Source organism: Anopheles arabiensis, chromosome 3, assembly GCF_016920715.1.
Source record: "Anopheles arabiensis isolate DONGOLA chromosome 3, AaraD3, whole genome shotgun sequence".
NCBI lineage: Eukaryota > Metazoa > Arthropoda > Insecta > Diptera > Culicidae > Anopheles > Anopheles arabiensis.
In genome coordinates this window covers 94,866,837-94,887,882 of record NC_053518.1, presented here as the reverse complement: position 1 = coordinate 94,887,882, position 21,046 = coordinate 94,866,837, and the positions used below count along the sequence as shown (strand labels likewise).

Below are 21,046 nucleotides of genomic sequence, written 5' to 3'. Positions count from 1 at the left end.
CGTTGTTTAGTCATTTATTCCACTCGCATCGGTGCAGGTCATTGTAACGTTGTTGCATCGTGCAAATGCGGACAGAATATCTCGCATTTCGCTTAATGTAGGGCAATGTTGTTTGTAAATTGCTACTGGCGCATTGCTGACAAAGCCGAGCAAGCGTCTCCATGCCATGAACTGTACATGTGAGCAAGTTTTTCTTCGGTTGAACCTTCTCTAGTGTCATTTTCTAAATTCGCCCGAAGCATTAAACAAACCCCGAGATGCTCAAAAGAACCCACATTTTGTGTACGATTTAATTTTTGGACTAACGGTACCATCAACTGTGGACGATAGAACATAAAGTTTTTGTTTAAAAAGAAGGGTATTAAAACTCGCCCTTACAAAAAGCGGGATTATACTGGCGCGGTGGAAGAACGAACTCTCCACGCCCGTCGTCAAACGTAATCAATCACATTGGGTTCGGTGGCTAATGAGAATTTCATTAGGGCAGCGACAGTCCCGAGTCCTCTGCAGCGAAGCAGAAGAAATTGATCAACTTTTACCTTTCTTTTAATTACTTTGTCACTTTTCTACGGATCTTCCGCATAACCCCAACCCTGCACGAATGTTTTACGCCTGGCTGGCTGCGGGCTGGCGGTTTGCTACCAAATGGACTCGGCACCCGGTACCCGCCGGCAGTTGGAAAAACACCAACGGTCAGTTGCACAAAGCACGACAGACATGTCCATTTAATTATCCGGTAGTAGGGAAAAACACGGACAATAATGGACCTTTTTTATCTTCCTCTTCCTCGGCGCTGGCTGTGGCTAAGACTCCGCTTGACAAGATGGTGTGTGTGTGCCTGTAGTTGTTGTTTAGTTCTTGCTTTTCTGATTGTTTTTTTTCCTGATGCACTCTGTCACTGTAGGCGTAAAAAGCGGAACGTTGAGAAAAGTAAAAGTAAAAAGTAAAAAAGGGGAACACACGGGGGACCATCAACTGTTAAGATACAGTCAACCGGAATGACCTAAAACCACCAGAAAATGGGGTTACCGTATCCTAAAGCTGACTACTGCAGAAAATCTTCCCAACCAACACGATCAGAAAGGGCCCGACAAGTAAAAAACCACTTTTACCTACAACCGCACCTAACGCGCTTTGTCTTAACGTAGCGTCCCCGAAAACAAAACAAAAAATAGACCCCTTAATCCGTTGGAATCATCAAAAGTACTTAAGGGGTTGAAGAGATCATTTGAATTTAGCTAACAGATTTTAATTATTCGCTCAATCTTCAGCTTCCACTCCGGTGCGAAATGCATTCCCTTTCTACGGAGGCTGCCAAAGCATAAAAAAAGGCCAAACAAAATCCACCACCCGCTGGTGTTTCTACCCGAAATGCTTAATGCCACCTTTCTGCGTTTTTGAGAAGTTTGCTCTGTCACGGTCAACCACCGTGTCGACCGAGACGACGACGACGACGACGACGGAGCATTGTTTGTGCCAAGAGGCTTTTCTGTTGACATGGTGGCATTGCCGTAATTAGATACCGCACTTTTCGGTCGGAGAGTGAAGAATTTGTCCCACTTTTTTTTTTCGCTTTCCATGCTGCCGGCGGCATTGTGTCCACGCTATCCGGCTTTTATCCTTTTCGCACATAAAATACAGCCACCAACCCTACACAATGGGCAAAAGGATCAAAAAGTTTTATTAAAACACCGCGAGCGAAAAGTAAACGTGAATGCGCTAAAACAGTGGACGAGAGAGAAGAAAAAAAACTACATCTCATCTCATCACCCCCGGACCATGTCATGTTGTATTCTCTGTCCTGTGCTTGTTGGTTTTGGTTTTTTTTTTTTTGTTGGTTCTGTTATTATCATTTTTACCACTGACCACAACCAGCGTGTGTCCCGCTGCAAGGGACGAAGCACTACTTTGTGTTTCCATTCTACTACTCCCGCCCCCCCGTGGTGAGAGTGGTACCATTTTGTATAATTATACGTAAATGGTAATGAGCAGAAGATGTCAACACACAAAAACCGGATCCGACCGGGAGGAGTTTTTACTTTGGCCCACTAGCGCCCATTAGCGCCGCCAGAGGCGAGAGCAAGGGCGTTTTCGGTTGGCCACCGCACTTCATACAGCGCGGCTTTGCGGCTTTGCTTGCTTTTTGTCATGTAAATAATGGAATTCATTTTGTCTGGTGGGGGGCGGACAAAAATGTGTCCCTAATGTGCCTTTATTGTTCTGCCCGAGCAATGGCAGCGACAAAAAATGTAATATATGACGTTCTTTCATACTAAGTAATATATTTTATGGTTCATGCTTTTGGGGGTTCCTCAATTTCTTTATGAACACAATGTGTTGATTCCACCACCGAAGTCGTTTTGTTGATATCCAAGCTTCACCACAAACTATCAACCAACATTAGAGCCTTCAGCCTTTGATGATGACATGATACCTGTTGCTTTGGCGTTAGCCCACTACTGTGCATCAGTTTCATTCCAACAATTTCGTCACCTTCGCCCTCATCAGCCGAGCATACCACCTTCACGGGCAACCACCACTCGGCCGCTGTTCGCGCGTCCGCCAGAACAGCAGCGCACTGAAATAGATATTAGTTTCGGTTGCCTGGCGCACATCAATAGCCACAAACCGGTATCAAACGGTACGCTCGTCGCGTTGTTTGTCTGTCCACCTTCGCCATCCGGGCCCGTCCGCGTCGGCTCGAATCCAAACTGACCGCAACCGCTTTTAGTTTGAAATAATGATAGGCTCGGTAATTTAATGAGTATTGATTACCAATTAATCATCTGAAGCGTGGCCGTCGAGTATCGCATTTTCAGCCGCGCAACAACGACGACCGGTCTTTATTTCAACCAGCGACGATGGTGTGCTGCATCTGTACGCTGTGTACTTGCTTCTTGCTTTTTGTGCCGGTTGGGGCAGAAGAAGCCATCGTGGGCAAGTGAGGAGAATGTAGTAAACGATCCGTACGATCAATAAAATGGGCTAGTAAATTATCCGCAAATATGCTTAAGCCCGCACACACACACACCCACACTGCCACATGCACCATGGACAGAATGCAACTGCATCGGCCACTATCTTTAATAGCAACTGTTTACTTAATCCAGGGATGTACGGGATACTGGACGAACGTGTAGCTACATTAACCTGAGCAAACAGAACCAACGCAAACAGCGACAAAACTTGAAGCGAAAGCATTCATTATCGGTCGTGATTATGGACTGTTTTGGACGCCTTCGGAGCTCGCGGAGCGAAAATGATGAACGATCGGGCGCATTAGTCAAACAGCGGCTTGCGATTTGCGGTTTGCAGTGGTAGTAGCAGCACTAATTTATGCAAACCAGTTGTGCGTTCCCCCGTGCACTGTTTGCAGTGGTGCCGTGTTGCACAGGGACAGCGACCCTAGTTGCCGGTTTTCCAGGCTGATTAGTTTTTGTTTTCGCTCTCCCTCTCTCTAGCTCATTTATTAATGCTAATGCAGGACAGGGTAGACTTACAGGGACGGGCTTTATTCATACACAAATTTATGCGATTTGGAGCTACAGGTCTTGAATTATTGCATTCGAAGGCGGAATTTATCAGTCGAGGCAAATGAAATAAATTGTTATCCGGCCAGCTTTCCGCCCAGATGGGACCTAGCAAGCATCGAAGTAAACGTGAGCATTTGCAATGAATTATGGAGTGCACATCGCTCTCATCCCGGTTGGCTCCCTTGCTGATATCGATTACGACTGAGCAACCGATTGATAATTAATTATTCGCTTCAATCGAATGATACGCTTCAAATGCGAATGAATAATATTTATTTTGAATTTTTCAAACACCGTTTCCCTATGTTTGTCCTCTTCCACTCGTGGTCGTGACATGCAATCGCCATCAAGCGTGCCTGGGATCGGCGTGTTTTTGCTGCCCGCTGAACGTTATCTATAGCCGGTTAAAGCATTAAATCGTCTCCCTGTTTCCGGCCTAATCCCATTTTCAACGAACTGTCGCAAACTGCGACCGTTTGTGTGCGTGTGTGTGCGAGCTGAATAAATAAATGCTGGAATGGATAAAAAAAGCTCGAGCCTTCAACAACCGATGTACGGACAGCTTTTGTTGTGCGAAAATAGTATCAAAAGCGGGACGCCTCTTCACCACCCGGCTACATAGCGTGCCTCCAGGGTTTGGTAAAGCAAAGCACCGTACTGGCCACTAGCCAATGCTTCAATTAATAATGGATTGCTTTCGTTCAGAGCTTCATGCCTGTCGCAGCACGGTGAGCCTACATGCGATTTGGGCTATCAGGACGCCGTTCCGCTGCCGGATATCCGTATGAGTCGTGCGCTTCTCGGCTGTGTATCGTTCCTGTACAGTTTACACCTCGTTGGCTTAAGCGCTTATCTATCATTGCTTCCGCTGCAGTCGTCACGAAGAAAGAGAGGAAGGCAGAGAGAGAGAGAAAGAGAAAAAACAGGAGACTTTGGGTGAAGTCGGCCCGCTCAGCGAGTGTGCAGAGAAGTATCTCCATGGTCCATCCATGTGTCAGTGTTACCGTTTGTCGGATGTGCATTGGTTTTGATTTGATTTAATCGATCCGTTGAATAATAAATGGGGAATTAACTTCCCTTTTTCCCTTTCTCTCTTTTTCTCTCTCCCTCTTTCTCTATGTATTACCAATCAATGCCTCCCGGGACGGGTGCGGTTGAGTGATAAATATTGGAAAGCGATCATTTTCCGGCAGCCTAAGTGCGTGTAATTCCACCACGCATAATATAACTCCACTCCGTACAGAAGCATTACTCCGAAACCCCGCGTCCCTATACCAAAACTGGATCGGCACCACCGACCGACTGGAATAATAAAGTCGATGGTGGTGTCCCTTTTTTTGCTCTCCGATGCTGATGTTGCAATCATCATATAATCCTGGTACGGTGTAAATGGTCCAGGGATTTGCCGCTACCTTTTTGGGGGCAAAATCCCTTACGTTAAACCGCTTGGTGGCAGGCAAAGGGACGAGATAAAAATTGCTTCCGGTCCTCGCACTACGCTACAAAAGCTTTCGCGTACTGAGGAATATCTTGACAGGAAGCAAAGAAGTAGTGCGTGCAGGCACGTGACGGACAAGATGAGGTAAAAGCCGAAAATCCTATCCGACCCGGTGTTATCGCTGCCCTCGGTGTAGTGGCAATTGCTGGCTGTCTACCTACCATCCATTACCATACATTTGCAACCTTTCAGAGGAACGAGAACATTAAATTTTAATTTGAGGCTATATTAAAAGCAGCTGATGTTGTGGCCCTGCAGCCATCGCAGCAGTGTAAAGAGAGTTTTTTTTAAATTACACAATCGCGCACAAGTGGTGTGATACGCTGTGTGTGTATGTGTAGCAGAAACAATGAGACCGGTTGTGCCGGAATCAGCGCTCCGGTCATGAGCGAAACATAAAACCAACCTCCTGCACTCCTTAATTTAACACACTAACTCTACATACTTACAATACAGCTAGATCAAAATGGAGAACAAAAAGTTGACCTGGTCCGAACAGGAGTGTCGACTTTCATAAAAGTAATTGGATGCAAATTTGTTCACCATTTTATGACCTCCCCGGGGGTGTTACAGTTTACGGTGATGGTTTGTTTGAGCGCACATATTTGCTGCGTTGTAAATTTGCACGTTTGGTTTGTAAAAAAGTGAACCATATTCGGTCAAAGAGAATGCCAGAGGACGACGAGTTCTTTGTTCATAAATTCCACCATACAGCAGCAGCACATACTAATCTATGTCCAGTGATGGAAAGGGAATCCGTTCTCGAAAGAACCCACAAATCTCATAAACGGGGTCAACGTGTGTGTGCGCTCCTGTTTAAACAATTGTGGTCGCCATAATGCGGTTATGAGCAAAACCCGGGAACTCTTTTCTTCGAAGAAACCTTACAGCGGCGGCGGCGGCGGTCAGCGGTGTATTTACATGTGGACTAATGGAAGATGGACGGACCTGTGCAATGTGATTGTGTAAATTCGAGGAACGAGGCAAAACGGAAAACATTCTGTCTGTTGCAACTGCGCCACGGTCCGGGGTGTGTTTGTGCTAAGCGTGGTGTCGAATTTCCACTCCACACTACTGCGAGCAACATGCATTTTAGGGTGAAACTGATTGTGGCCGCTGTAAGCTTTCGAAAAGATCGTGTACATGTTAATGCAATCACTGCTCAACAGGGGCAAGGCATTTGATTGGTTTCCCTAACGGTAACGGTTGTCAAACCAAACTGCACAAATCCAAAAGGGTCGTCTCCGTGTGTCAGAAAAAATGGAGAAAAATTCAATAGAAAAGGTCAATCGAGGACATTTATTTGGTATTGATTTGTCTCTTTAGGGGAATGGGTGCCCGGCCACCGGCCCTGTAGATTACACTTTAGGATAGCGGATCATTTTATAGCGGCACGTTTCGTTGCTCTTGCTCCTTCAAAGTGTCCCGTCGTCGTCGTTGTCGTCGTCGTCCTTCCGACGCGGGGCGATGTCGACGTGCTCAGACTGTCTAATTCGTCCCGTCTGTCTTCGGATGGCTCGTGTTGGCTCCCGCTCCTGAGGCTTCTGGTATTTTCAAATGTCATTTAGACGTTTCGGACGTTTAAGATGCGATGCCATGCTCATCATTACGATCTCCCAACAGTATTCGCAGCGCCGTTCGGCTCGGTCGTTCCAATCAAACGGTACGGCTACGCAAAATAGAAGCAATAATAGTACGATTCTAGCAGCTGTTTGCACGCACTTTGTATTCAATACGGTTCGCCAACTTGCTCATTACGATGGGAAGCAATGAAATGTTCGCAACATTGTGGGCTGACCTAAAACTCCTCAAGTGCATTCGGTTCGAGTGGATGCAAATTTAAATGTCTTAATAATCGAACCATCGCACTAATTATGAAGCAACTTAGCGCGCAGTTCTAATGAGCTGTTGCAAACATCTTCATCTTCCTACCGTAACTTAACCTTAACGAGCCTGTTACGAGTGAGCGGCTGCGAATGATGATACTTGACCCGCAAAATAATTGCCACGAGCATTTGCTTGCGCGCTCGGGGAGGCACACAGCGAAAGAATCATTTCTACTCCGGGAGGATAAATTGTGTGGATAAACTACTTCCCAGTGTATCTCCAGCTTGGCGTCAACACCCGCCCGTAGTGGTAGTAATTTGCTGTGTAAACAATAGGTGAACACGGTGAACACTGAAGCATAGGAGATGGACGGTACCGATTGTGTCCATCGGTCCCGCCGTGGTCGTTTACTAATTGCTTTGTACACACACACACACAGCCGCGGTCTGTTTAGAGCGCCACGGGCTGGAGCGTTTGTCAGTGTGCCACTGTAATTGCTCGATACACGCACAACAAAACATACCACTGTGCAAACATGCCCGACACGACGAGAGCCCGGGAGGAGTATTGACCTGTGTCTCGGGAACAGCGTCGTCCACGGTGCTGCTAAGAAGACGTTGTGTGATCTTAAGGAAATTAAGGAAGCTTGTGAACCTTTCCCCCGTTCGTGCGGTGTTCTTCCGGCTATAAACATCTGGGTTAGCGTTGGCTCTGGTTTTCTGCTGGATCACAAAACCTTTCGTTCCGTAATACACCTATCAACAGCAGACGCAGAAACAGCTTCGGTATCATATCCGATTCAGAACGATGCTGCTCCGAAGTAGTCGTCTACTATTAATTATAGATGAAGCCCAAAGCACACAAAATGACTGTGGTGAATTGCTCAGAAAAGTGCCACCACTTAACACTGCTCCAGTCAGCATGGGCAGGATCTGTAGTGATTGCATTAGCATTATTGATTTGCATATGGCTAATTGCGCTTTATTCTGACGATAATGGTTCGTTTCATTATTTAAACTCAAAACATGCTTGATTTATAAAGCTTTCTGAAGCGTCATGGGCTTTGTCATAAGAATCAACAACATTTCGAAGTCAAATTATGCTTCCTGATTCTTCTACACTCATACTCCCGCTTAAAAATTCCCTCCACTTGTGCATAATCGACCTCTACCAAAGAGAAATAAATCACTGTCAGCAACAGACACACATGGACCGCCATGCAGCAAGCAGCAAAAAACAAACGGCCCCAAAACAGTGCAACCATCACAGTGCCGTGCCGTACACGAGATGATGGCGGTACACTAAATGGAAAATATATGTAGCACAAATAAAGCGCGATAATATGAAGGCACTCTCGCACGAAAATGAATTAAACGTACTCAAATAAAAGTGCTCCAGGCAAAAAAGTAATAAAAAAACAGAGTAGCTAAACTAACAGACACTCACGTGCCACAAGAGTGGACGCATGGAGAAATGAGTTCAAAAATGCAAAACAATTAGTACTTCAAACACAGCCCGAACCGCGTCATCAATTTGGATTTTTCCCCCTATTGAGTGAGGCAGAGCAGACGAGAAGAGAGAGGGAGAAAGCACGTAAAGTGGCCAGAGATCGTTAACGGATGGTTGAAGAGGCGAAGAAATGAAATAAAATAAACTGGTCCACTTTTAATGGCTGGGGGGAGGGGGGGGGGTCGGCCGGCACACAAAAAGTCCAATCACGGAGGGAGAAGGATGACACGGCACACAATGTAGTGTTTCGGGATGGTGGCACAACAGTGGACTTGGGCCGTTTTCCTGAGGACGACCGACGTATCGCAGAACCTGTGGGCTGCGGGCGATGAGATAATGGATGGCGTTTCGATCTGAAATGGCGCGTGGTAGTGGTCGAACGTCAATCAAAGTGAATCAAATATAAATTGCAAATAAAGCAGTGATATGCAATTGGGATTGATTCAATCAGTCGCGCTTGAGGGTGGTTTTTTTATTAGTAAGCCCTCCAGCTTAATTCGGCCGTGCAGTGGCAGAACCGACTCATGCATGCTTCAACGTGGAAGCACACACACACACAGGCTCCAAATGACCGGTGACATTCCATCGAGTTGAAAAAGAGTGTGGAAAACGAGCTTGCAAATTGAATCACGTTGAATAGAGCGCTTTACGTGTAATTGTTCCGCCAGAGTAGCAACGGTGCCTATTGATTGATTGCTTTTTTGAACCATTGCCAAAATAGTACGGTGGTGCGTGTGCGCTAAACAATCTTTGAACGTACAACTCCGTTCTATTGTTTCATGGCACGGCCGCCCATGCACAGCACTTGATGGTTATTTTTTTGGCTTATCGCAAGAGCGATGGATGCGCCTGGTGGTTCGTTTGCGCCCTTCCAGCACGATCACTCACACTCATCAGACATGCATATACTCGATTAGGCCACCACAATTGGAACGCGCTAGTGTACCATCTGAGACAAACGGGGCGATCACATTGTCTTTATAATCATACAGAGAGGGAAAACTCGTATCATAAAGCCATTCTCCAGTGATGGAAAGAATCAAATATGACAATAGGATGTCATCTTTTATCTTCATTTTCGTTTCTCTGTTTCCAGTCACCTGTTCGCAGTCGCAATTCACGTGCGTGATGGATGGTAAATGTATACCGGCCCTCTGGCGTTGTGATACGTCCGCCGACTGTTCGGACGGCTCGGATGAAGTCGGTTGTGGTAAGTAGCGCTTGCTTACGTACCATATCCTGTAATACCAGCCTGCGATCAAATGGCCAACCACAAACGTTTCTCATCTTTCCTCGCACACGCATGCACAACGCGCAGATAAAGCACATGCGTGCAACGAAGGTATGTTTCACTGCACGGTGTCCAATCGGTGCATTCCGCACGATTGGACGTGCGACGGTGACGTCGACTGTGGGCTGGTCGAGAAGTACGACATGGTGGACGTGTCGGACGAGGATCCCCAGCTGTGCCGGGCGCACACAAAGTGTCTCCCGACGCAGGCCCTTTGCAGCGATGGCAAGTGTCTGGAGATCGATCGGTTTTGTGATGGGGCGTGGGATTGCAGCAACGACGAGCTGAACTGTTCCAGCAACGACACGGCAACGGCCAGCGCACCGACGAGTGCGTGCGATGCGCTCAAGTGTTCCTACGACTGTCGGCTGACGTCCGAGGGAGCGAGATGTTTCTGTGCCAAGGATAGTCAGCCGAATGGGAGCGTTTGCGAAGACTTTGACGAGTGCCAGATCGAGGGTCTGTGCGATCAGATGTGTAAAAATCAACCCGGAGCGTACCAGTGCAGCTGTACTACCGGGTATGTGAGGCAGGGCAACACGTGCACCGCTGTCAACTGTAAGTATAGATACTGTTTTCTCAGTCGATCGTGTAGAGCGATGAGGCAATTTAGATAAAAATTCAACCATCCAACAGTGCCCAAGGACGAGCCAGCTTCCCTGTTCTTCACCACTTTCAACAAGGTAAAAAAAGTGTCCATTAGCAACAGAACCAGTGTGCTGGCTGGAAACTTTCCCACAGATGAAACCGTTGAGGAGGAATATCTCAAGCAACCGAACCCACGCATCCGGGCGATGGAAATGGTGCATCGAAATCGCACGTTTTGTCTAGCGCGTATCGACGGTAAATCGCTGCTGGAGTGCTACAGCGTAGACAACACCTCACACAGCTGGGTTATGCCGCGCCCGGATCTGTTTCCCAATCTCGAGGACATCGTCGACATTCGGCTCGACTGGGTGTCGGGCAATTGGTACTATCTGGACCAGCAGCGCGAAATTATCTTCGTCTGTTCGCCCCAGATGGTACACTGTGCGATCATCGTGGAGGCATTATCGGAGGTGCTGCGGCCACGCCGGATGGCTCTCGATCCCACCAAAGGGTTTCTGTTCTTTTCCAAGTGGGGCAGCGGCGACGTGAGCATCGAACGATCGCTGCTCGACGGTACGAACCGAACCTCGATCGTGCTCAACAAAATCATCACCCCGCTAGACATCGCCCTCGATCTGGTGATGCAACACGTGTACTGGGTGGACACGCATCTCGATACGGTGCAGCGTGTGAACTACGATGGCAGTGGCCGTTGGTTTCCTAAACGAAGCACCCAGTTCCTGTTCAACTTCCAGATGCTGTACGCGCTCGATGTGTTCGAGCGAACGATCTATCTCGCGTCCTGGCAGAATGGTAGCATTGTCGCGCTGAATGGTACTACGGGAGAGGCAAGAGTGATCGTCCCGAATGCACCACATGCCGTGCATTTGCACGTGTTCCATCGCCAAAAGCAGCCGGAAGTGGCGCATCCGTGCCGCATCCAGAACGGTGGCTGTGATCAACTGTGCATACCGGTGTGGAAGAAGATCGGTGTAGCGATTGCACAGTGCATGTGTTCGCCGGGCTACCGGTTAAAGACAAAGTCGCAATGTGTGCTGATCAAACGGCCAACGTTTCTACTGTACGCCAAATCAAATCCGGCCATGATCCGAGGGTTTGCCGTTGGCATCAAGTCCCAGGAAGCGATCGTTCCGATCACAGATCTGGGCCCGCACATCACCTTCGACTACCACGTGGAGGATCAGCTCATCTTCTTCTCTCACGGCGTTATGTACGTAACGGCATCGGTGTAGCATGAATGGCAAATTAATAAAATGTATGCTTTTCTTACGCCACGCCTCCTTCTAGAGACAAGCCATCGTTTCGCATCGAGGCACAGAAGCTGGACGGCACGCAGCGAGAGCTGCTGCTTGAAAGTCCTGGATCGTGTGACGGCATTTCCTATGACTGGTTGGGAAACAACATCTTTTGGACCGATTCGGACAGAAACCACATCTCGGTCATCAAGCTAGGTCCAAAGCGAATGCGCTACACCGTTCTGCGACAGCTTTATGCACCCAAGTAAGTTATTGGTCATGCAAATCGAAAATCACAAAAAAACGTTAATAATCTCCTCTTCTCGTTTCAAAGGTCTATTGTGGTGGATCCAAAGCAAGGCTGGATGTACTGGTCGTCGTGGTCAGTTCCCAGTGGACGTATCGATCGTGCCTGGATGAATGGAACTCAGCCGGAACTGTTGGTGAGCAGCAAGGAACGTCCAATCGAATGGCCAACGGGGCTTTCGATAGACATGATCCAGAAGCGACTGTACTGGTGCGATGCACGGCTTAGTTTCATCGAAAGCATCAACCTAGACGGAAGCAATCGAGTGCTGCTCTTCGACGGACGATCACAGAATCAATTCCCCGTCGCTCTAGCCGTCCACCGTCAGTTGCTTTACTTCGCCGACAATGTAAAGGGACACATCGAAAAGCTAAACTTAAGCGATCCCCATTTGCTGGAAACAATTACGATAGAGAAACCTCAAGTGCTGGGGCTAAAGATTTTCGACAATCTCACCCAGTACGGTGGAAATGGACGAAATGCATGTGAGATCGATTGTCCGGGAATCTGTCTAAATACTCCGGTAGCCGTTGCCAGCTGTAAGTGTGAAGATGGGCAGGTGTTGTCGCTGTCTAGCGAAGGAAAGCCTGTCGCTTGCGTGCCGTTCGATTTGCAGCACTCGCTGGCATCCTGTAACAATAGCACACATTTCTTGTGCCGCAACAAGATTGACTGTATCGAGATTAAGTACACCTGTGACGGTGATCGCGACTGCGAGGATGGCAGTGATGAGGAAACCACACCGGACGGGCCCTGCGATCCCAACTGCGATCTGGAGCGCAACTTTAAGTGCGACGAGCAGCGATGCATTAGCCGGTCGCACGTTTGCGACGGTTCGGTGGACTGTATTGACGAGAGTGATGAAGATTACATCAACTGCCCGAACAAAACGTGCAGCGAGCACTTCTTTCAGTGTGAGGTCAGCCATCGATGCATACCGAACACGTGGGTGTGCGATCGACATCTCGACTGTGGGCCGAATGACAGCTCGGACGAGCCAGAGCACTGCCACAAATGTCCAGAGTTTGAGTGTAAGAACAGTGCCTGTGTGCCGTTTGAGTTTCTGTGCGATGGAGTTGACAACTGTGGGTAAGTTGGCGGACGTTTTGATCCAAGAGCATATGTCCTTTCACATGTTCCACTGCTTTCTCTCTTTACCTTACTTTAGTGACAAATCCGACGAATCACAGTGCGATGTGGACTGTGGTGTAAATGAGTTTTTCTGCAGTCCGCATGGTTGCATCGACCGTTCGCTAATGTGTGACCCGAAACTCAACTGTTTAAATGCATTCCACGAGTGTGACAAGCTGCATAAGGCTGGATCGAACGGAACCACCAAATCCAGCGTTCCGGTTCGCTCGGAACCAGAGCTGAAGGATCTTTGCAGGCAGGATCTTAGAATAGTGTGCGGTTTGGATAAGCAGTGCGAAGAAAACTATAACCGTGTATGCCAACGCATGGAGTTTGCACCGTTCAACGAAACGATGGTCTGCCATCATCCTGATCGGCTGTGCAGGGTTACAAACCAGTGCATAAAAGTGACACAACTGTGCAACGGTCGCACGGACTGTCCCGATGGCACGGACGAAGGCTTTCGCTGTGCAGAGAAACTGTGCGATGCTCCCAACGACTGTTCGCACGCGTGCCATAATGCTCCGGAGGGTCTGATATGCTCCTGTCCGGCCCATCTATTTCTGCAACCGAATGGGCGTGACTGTGGTCACGATCATGCCTGTGATAATTGGGGCACTTGCTCACAGATTTGCACGAAAGCAGGGACGCACTATCGCTGTGGGTGCGTCGAAGGCTACACGCTGATGTACGACAAGTTTACATGCCGCAGCAACAACGGTGATTCGCCGTACGTCATATTTAGCAATCGGCAGGAGATTCTCGGCGTTGATCTGAACACACTTGGAGTGAGAAGCTTCTACACGTCGTTGCGCAACACGATTGCATTAGACTTCCTTTACCGCAACGAATCCGTCCAGATCTTCTGGTCGGACGTGATGGATGACAAGATCTATCGCGGCACACTGAGGAACGACACTTTGAGCAATGTCGAAGCGGTAGTTCAATCTGGCCTGTCGACGGCCGAAGGACTTGCGGTCGATTGGATTGGAATGAACATCTACTGGATCGATTCCAATCTCGATCAGATCGAGGTGGCCAAAACCAATGGAAGCTTCCGAAGAACGCTTGTCGCCGGGGACATGGTAAACCCCCGTGCGATCGCTCTTGATCCGATGGAAGGTGTCCTCTTCTGGACGGACTGGGAGGAGGGTTCGCCCCGGCTGGAACGCTGCACAATGGCCGGCGAGAATCGCACGGTAATCAAGTACGTCGGTTCGGACGGAGGTTGGCCGAATGGAATCGCGCTGGACTACATTCCAAGGCGAGTGTACTGGATTGACGCACGGTCGGATTCAATCCACACCATTACCTACGACGGCCAGGATCACCATCTGGTGATCAAGGATCAGGGTGTGCTGGCCCACCCATTCAGTATTACCGTGTTCGACAACTACGTCTACTGGACGGACTGGCGGACGTACTCCGTCATCCGGGCGAACAAATGGAACGGCACGGACGTAAATGTGATACAGAAAACGCAGAGCCAACCGTTTGGAATTCAAATTCTGCACTCCAGCCGACAACCCAACACGCAGCCGAATCCCTGCGCCGATAACAATGGAGGCTGCTCTCATCTGTGCCTGCTTAGCGTTGGATCGCGTCACGAGTGCGCCTGTCCGCACGTTATGCGCCTGCACGAGGACCGAAGGCAGTGTGTGCCGAATGAGGAGATCCTGCTGTTTGTGGTGCTGACTGAAATTCGGGGCGTCGATCTCCAACAACCAGCCCACTATACGATTCCGACTATCAGCCACCAGACGCAGGTTGTGCAGCCGGCCGTACTGGACTACGATATCAGTGCGGCGAGGTTGTACTGGAACGACATACAGCTCAACGAAATAAAATCATCCGGATTGGCGACGGGCCCGATCGAAACCATTCTCGATACGGATATTTCCAACTCGCTCGGCTTTGCTGTGGATTGGATCTCAAAGCTGCTCTACTTTTCCACCGGCAATGAAACGCATAGCCGCATCATGGTGAGCAATCTGAATGGCGAATTTGTGACGGAAATTGCAGACGGTTTGTCCGTGGTGAACAGTCTCGTTGTCTATCCGACAAGGTAAGGAGAGTATATTAACAATGATAGCACAATTGGCTGAACAAATGTGGGGGTTTTCTGTTCTATCTCCACCAGAGGCATGATGTACTTTGCAACGATGAGCGAAGTGCCGAAACTTTACGAGCTTTATGCCAGCCGAATGGATGGTTCCGAGCGACAGCTGATCAGCAATTCAACTTTCCACCCGATCGATAGCTTAGCGTTAGATTTCGAAACCAATCGGTTGTACTACATTTCATCAAATGCGGGCGAAATCAACTACTACGATATCGGAAGTGGCAAGGTAAGTGTTGCTGGAACGCTTATTTTGAACTAAATCAAACCAATTTCACCTCTGTCGTTTCTATTTCATCGTCAGATCATTCAAGTGCTTGCGCCGCACGAAGATAATCATCCGATTAGCACGATAACGATTTACCGCGATTCGATCTATTACGACGACAACCACGATGGTCGCATTATGCGGTGTAACAAAAATCTATGCCAAAATCCTGTCTCCGTGCGAAACAACACAAGCGGGCTGAACGCAATCCGCATGTACCATCCCGGGGCGCAGAGTGGCACCAATTCGTGCCAGAAGCGAAACGACAAATCGGCCGGAACCGGTTGCGAACATTTGTGCATTCCCGTGTCCGCGCAAAGCCACGTGTGTCGCTGTGCGATTGGGTACAGGAGCGATCCACGCAATGCGTGGCGATGCATAGGATTGGATGACATTTTGGTGTACTCCGTGGGCCATCAGCTGAAGGGTATTGCGCTATCCTCGTCGGACGAAAGCACCGGCTCCTTGCGCAATCGTGAATCCCTTGGTCCGCTGCAGCAAATTTCGTTAGCAACCAGCATTGACTTCGATGTGGCGCATGATTACGTGTACATTGCCGATACCGACCGCGGATCAATCACGCGCATCAAGCGTGACGGCAGCGCAAGGGAGGTAATCATCAGCAACTTCGAGCAGGTGGTCGATGGCAGCACACTCGACTGGCTGGGGGGAATTGCGATCGATTGGGTAGCGGAGAACATTTACTGGACCGATCAGAAGCGCAACCTGATTGAGGTGGCTCGCCTGAACGGAACGTTACGGTACGTGGTCGCCTCTGACGTGGAAAGTCCGCAGCTGTTGGCAATCGATCCGATTCAGGGGTATCTGTTCTACGTAACCCGCGGTACGATCGGTCGCATGGGTTTGGACGGTTCGGGTAACTTTATCCTGGTGAATCGCTCCTCCGCCATAAGCGATCTTGCACTGGATCTCGATAATCAGGTAGTGTATTGGTGCGAAACAAGCACCGACACGATCTGGAAGGTGGACTACGATGGTAACTTGAAACGCTTGCTGCTGAACGGTACCTCGCACAATCCGAAATCGCTCGACCTGTTCGGTGACAGCATTTACTGGGCAGATTCGCGCGGCAACATCTACGAGGCTGGCTTGAGCAACATCTTCAACTACCGCAGTGTCGTGGAAGCGCTAGAGGTGTCGTCGCTGAAAGACATCAAAGTATTCTCCAGCCGCAAGCAAAGTAAAACGAACGCGTGCGGCGTGTCGAACGGAGGCTGCCAAGAGCTATGCCTGTTCAACGGTACGCATCCCATTTGTGCCTGCTCGCATGGCAAAATCTCTTCCGCCGATTTGAAGACGTGTGAGCCGTATGAAAACTTTTTAATCTTTTCCCGCCAATCGGCCATCGAAAGCATACACATGACGGACGCAAACAACATTAACGGTCCCATTCCAGAGATCAAGAATTCGTCCTACTTGAAGAACACCATAGCATTGAGCTACGACTACGAGCAGCAGCTCATTTTCTACTCCGACATCGATCACAGCACGATCAATTGCGTGTTTTTCAATGGCACGAACCATCGACGCATCGTGACGAAGCAGCTAACCGTGGAAGGGTTGGCATTTAACGTGCTTACCCGTGTGCTGTTTTGGACGTCGAACAACGAGGCTGCCATACGATCGCTTGATCTGAACAACGCATCCCTCACGGATCCAGCTGCCAATGCGGAGCTGGTGCAGGATGTGATAAAGCTACGGGCGACAGACAAACCGCGCGGGATTGCCGTCGAGCCATGCCTGGCGATGGTGTACTGGACCAACTGGAACCAGCATGCCGCCTCCATACAGCGTGCCTACCCGTCCGGCTATGGGCTGGAAAGCATCATCACGAGCGACATCCAAATGCCGAACGCGCTGACGCTAGATTACCAAGCGCGCAAGCTTTACTGGGCCGACGCGCTGCTGGACAAGGTCGAGCGTACCGATTACGACGGAAAGCACCGGGTGGTGCTGGCTCACTCCACCCCCAAGCATCCATTTGCGCTAGCCGTGTTCGGGGATTTACTCTTCTGGACGGATCTAACCGTGCACGCGGTCATTCGAGCGAACAAATACTCCGGCAGCGACATTGTGCTGCTGCGCCGCGATATCGCCCAACCGATGGGAATCGTGGCGGTGCAGCAAATCGACAAGGAATGCTCAGCCGATCCGTGCCAGGTGATGAACGGGTTCTGCGAAGATGTGTGCCTAATCGATGCAGCTGGCAAGGTGGAATGTCACTGCACGCAGGGTGTGCTGGCGGCCGATGGGCAGCGGTGCATTCCGAAGTCGGTGAGCAACTGCTCGTCGTCCGAGTTCAGCTGCACCAATGGCAACTGCATACCGTTTCACCTGACGTGCGACGGTGTCAAGAACTGTTTGGATGGGTCGGATGAGCTGGTGACGTTTTGTGCTCACCGGCCCTGTCCGGACGGCTTTTTCCGCTGCAACAATGCGCGCTGCATTCCGAAGAACCAGCAGTGCAACCACATACAGAACTGCGGCGATGGAAGCGACGAGGTAGGATGCAGCTGCAATAACGCAACGCACTTCCGCTGTACGGACGGCCAGTGCATCGTGAAGTCGATGCGCTGTGACTACGAGCCCGACTGTAAGGACGTGTCGGACGAGATCGGCTGCCCGGTGATGCGCAACTGCACGGAAGGGTTCGTCAACTGCGCCAACACGACCGGCTGCTACATGCCGACGTGGCGCTGCGACGGCGAAAACGATTGCTGGGACAACTCGGACGAGCAGGACTGTCCCACGGCCATCCCGACCTGTCCGGAGGATAAGTTTTTGTGCGCAAACGGGCGCTGCATACCGCAGTCGTGGCGCTGCGACGACGAGGACGACTGTACCGATGCGACCGGCGGCGGTCTGAGCTCGGACGAGCTGGCATGCGTCAAGCACTGCAAACCAAACCAGTTCAAGTGCACCAACACGTCCGAGTGCATCTCAAACAGCTGGCAGTGTGACGGCCATCCGGACTGTGCCGATGGGTCGGACGAGGGGGATCACTGTTCGAGGCGCGACTGTCCGGAGACGGAATTCCAGTGTCCGACCACGAACCGGTGCATTCCGCAGAAGTGGGTCTGCGACGGCGAGGTCGATTGTGGCGCCACGCAGGACGATGAGATGGGCTGTGACGAGATGATGGTGAACGAGTGCGACAAGACGTCGTTCACGTGCAAGAACGGAGAGTGCATCAGTCTGCTGCACGTGTGCGATGGTGAGCAGGACTGTGTGGACGGTTCGGACGAGCCGCTGTACTGCAAGGAGGGCGACGATGGGTACGACGAAGAGGAGGGAGCCGGTGTGGACGACCATCTGTGCGTGGAGCCGGATCATTTCCGCTGCAACAATGGCCGATGCATCGAGCGCAATCTCACCTGCAACGTGAACGATGACTGTGCGGACGGGTCGGACGAGGACATACGGTTGTGCCGCAATACGACGCTGATCTGCGCCGGGCCGGATCTGTTCCGCTGTGAGAGCGGCGCCTGCATCACAAGCAACATGCTGTGCGACGGTGCGAACGACTGTGGCGATTGGAGTGACGAGAAGTCGTGCCAGGTCAATGAGTGCGAGATGATCCCGGATCTGTGCGCGCATGAGTGCGAAGATCGTCCGGTAGGGTATGAGTGCGTCTGCCGGAAGGGTTTCCGGGTGAACGTGAACGACAAGCATCTGTGCGTGGATGTGGACGAGTGTACGGAGCAGCAGCCGCGCCCCTGCACCCAAACGTGCGTCAACACGCACGGATCGTACCACTGCACGTGTCTGGACGGGTTTGTGCTGCGTGACAACGATACGTGCCGTGCCGAAGGCAGGCACATCCTACCACCGAAGCTCATCTTCTCGAACCGATACTACCTGCGTGAGGTGGATCTGAGCGGCGGTATGACGATCTTGGCCCACAATCTGACCAACGCCATCACGCTCGACTTTGACTGGAAGGACGAGTGTTACTACTGGTCGGATGTGACGCGCACCGTCACGACCGTAAAGCGCATGTGCGAATCGGGGGAGGAAAATCGCCCCGTCGAGGTGATCCATCGAACGAATCTGAAAAACCCGGAAGGCTTGGCGGTCGACTGGGTGGGACGCAATTTGTACTGGTGCGATAAGGGTCTCGATACGATCGAGGTGTCCAAGCTGGACGGACGCTACCGGCGGGTGCTGATCAATAAGGAGCTGCAGAAACCGCGCGCAATTGCGCTGGATCCGTACCGGCGGTACATGTACTGGACGGACTGGGGCGACCAGCCGCACATTGGACGGGCGGGTATGGATGGAAGCAACCAGACGATCCTGATCAAGGAGCAGCTCGGCTGGCCGAACGCACTCACGATTAGCTTCGAAACGAACCAGCTGTTTTGGGGTGACGCACGGGAGGACTACATCGCCGTCAGCGATCTGGATGGGCAGAACGTGCGCATCCTGCTGTCGCGTGCGCGCCAGCCGACGCTGAACCTGCACCACGTGTTTGCCATTGCCGTGTGGGAGGATCGCATCTACTGGTCGGATCTGGACTCGAAGTCGATCGAGTACTGCCACAAGTTCCGGGGCGACGGGTGCGGAACGCTTATCAACACCATCCATCGGCCGATGGACATTCGCGTCTTCCATTACTACCGGCAGCTGCAGCCCGAGGTGAACCCGTGCGATACGGCCGGCTGCCAAACGTTGTGCGTGCTGTCGCCCGACCCGCCCGGCTATCGGTGCCTGTGCCCGGACAACTTCATCCTGACGGCGGACGGCAAAAGTTGTGCGGCCAACTGCTCGGCCGCACACTTCCAGTGCCGCACCACGTTCAAGTGCATTCCGTTCTACTGGCGCTGCGACAAGCAGGACGACTGCGGCGACGGTAGCGACGAACCGCCGAACTGCCCCACGTTCACCTGCGAAGCCGGGCAGTTCCAGTGCCTCAACAAGCGGTGCATCAATCCGAGCCAAATCTGTGACGGCGTCGACCAGTGCGGCGATCTGTCGGACGAGCGCGACTGCGATCGGTTCGAGTGCTTCAGCTCGCACTTTAAGTGTGGCCCGTCGGCGGCGAAAAACACGAGCGGCTTCTGTATCGAGGGTGCCCGGCGCTGCGACGAAGAGGTCAACTGCCCGAACGGGGAGGACGAGCAGAACTGTGAGCCGAAGAACTGTACCGCCACCCAGTTCCGGTGCGCCAACGGTGGCCGGTGCATCGACCGCACGTGGGTGTGCGACAACGTACCGGACTGTCACGACGGGTCGGACGAGCAGGTCTGTGGCCCGGCCACCACCTGTCCCGAGCACGAGTTCCGCTGCAGCGAGGGCCGCTGCATTCCCCAGTCGTGGCTGTGCGACGACGAGAAGGACTGTGCGAACGGGGAGGATGAAACGGAGAACTGCCAAAAGCCGGAAGCGATCACGTGCGAACCGACGAGCTTCCGGTGCAACAATTCCAAGTGCATCCCGGGACGGTGGCGGTGCGATTTCGAGAATGATTGCGGCGATAACTCGGACGAGCTGAACTGCGAGCTGCGCAACTGTTCCGAGTCGGAGTTCCGGTGCCGCGACGGGCACTGCATACGCGGCATTCGGCGCTGCGACAACGAGTTCAACTGTGCCGACCACAGTGACGAGGAGAACTGCAACGTGACGTGCAGTGCGGAGCAGTTCAAGTGCAAGAGCCATCCGGCCTGTATCAGCAAGTAAGTAATGGTTGGGACGGTTT

General features: G+C 51.1%; 1 protein-coding gene across 7 annotated transcripts in view; it reads left to right on the top strand.

Moving 5' to 3' along the window:
- The window catches only part of LOC120902523 (low-density lipoprotein receptor-related protein 1), an 81,306-nt gene that overhangs the window by 55,044 nt on the left and 5,216 nt on the right, over positions 1–21,046 (top strand). For all 7 annotated transcript variants that reach the window (XM_040311345.1, XM_040311343.1, XM_040311344.1 and 4 more), the window contains 8 exons: positions 9,464–9,577; positions 9,686–10,216; positions 10,295–11,477; positions 11,555–11,767; positions 11,837–12,898; positions 12,978–15,005; positions 15,081–15,288; positions 15,364–21,023. In XM_040311345.1, the coding sequence (XP_040167279.1) occupies positions 9,464–9,577; positions 9,686–10,216; positions 10,295–11,477; positions 11,555–11,767; positions 11,837–12,898; positions 12,978–15,005; positions 15,081–15,288; positions 15,364–21,023 (10,999 nt within the window). The remainder of the gene's footprint in view (positions 1–9,463; positions 9,578–9,685; positions 10,217–10,294; positions 11,478–11,554; positions 11,768–11,836; positions 12,899–12,977; positions 15,006–15,080; positions 15,289–15,363; positions 21,024–21,046) is intronic.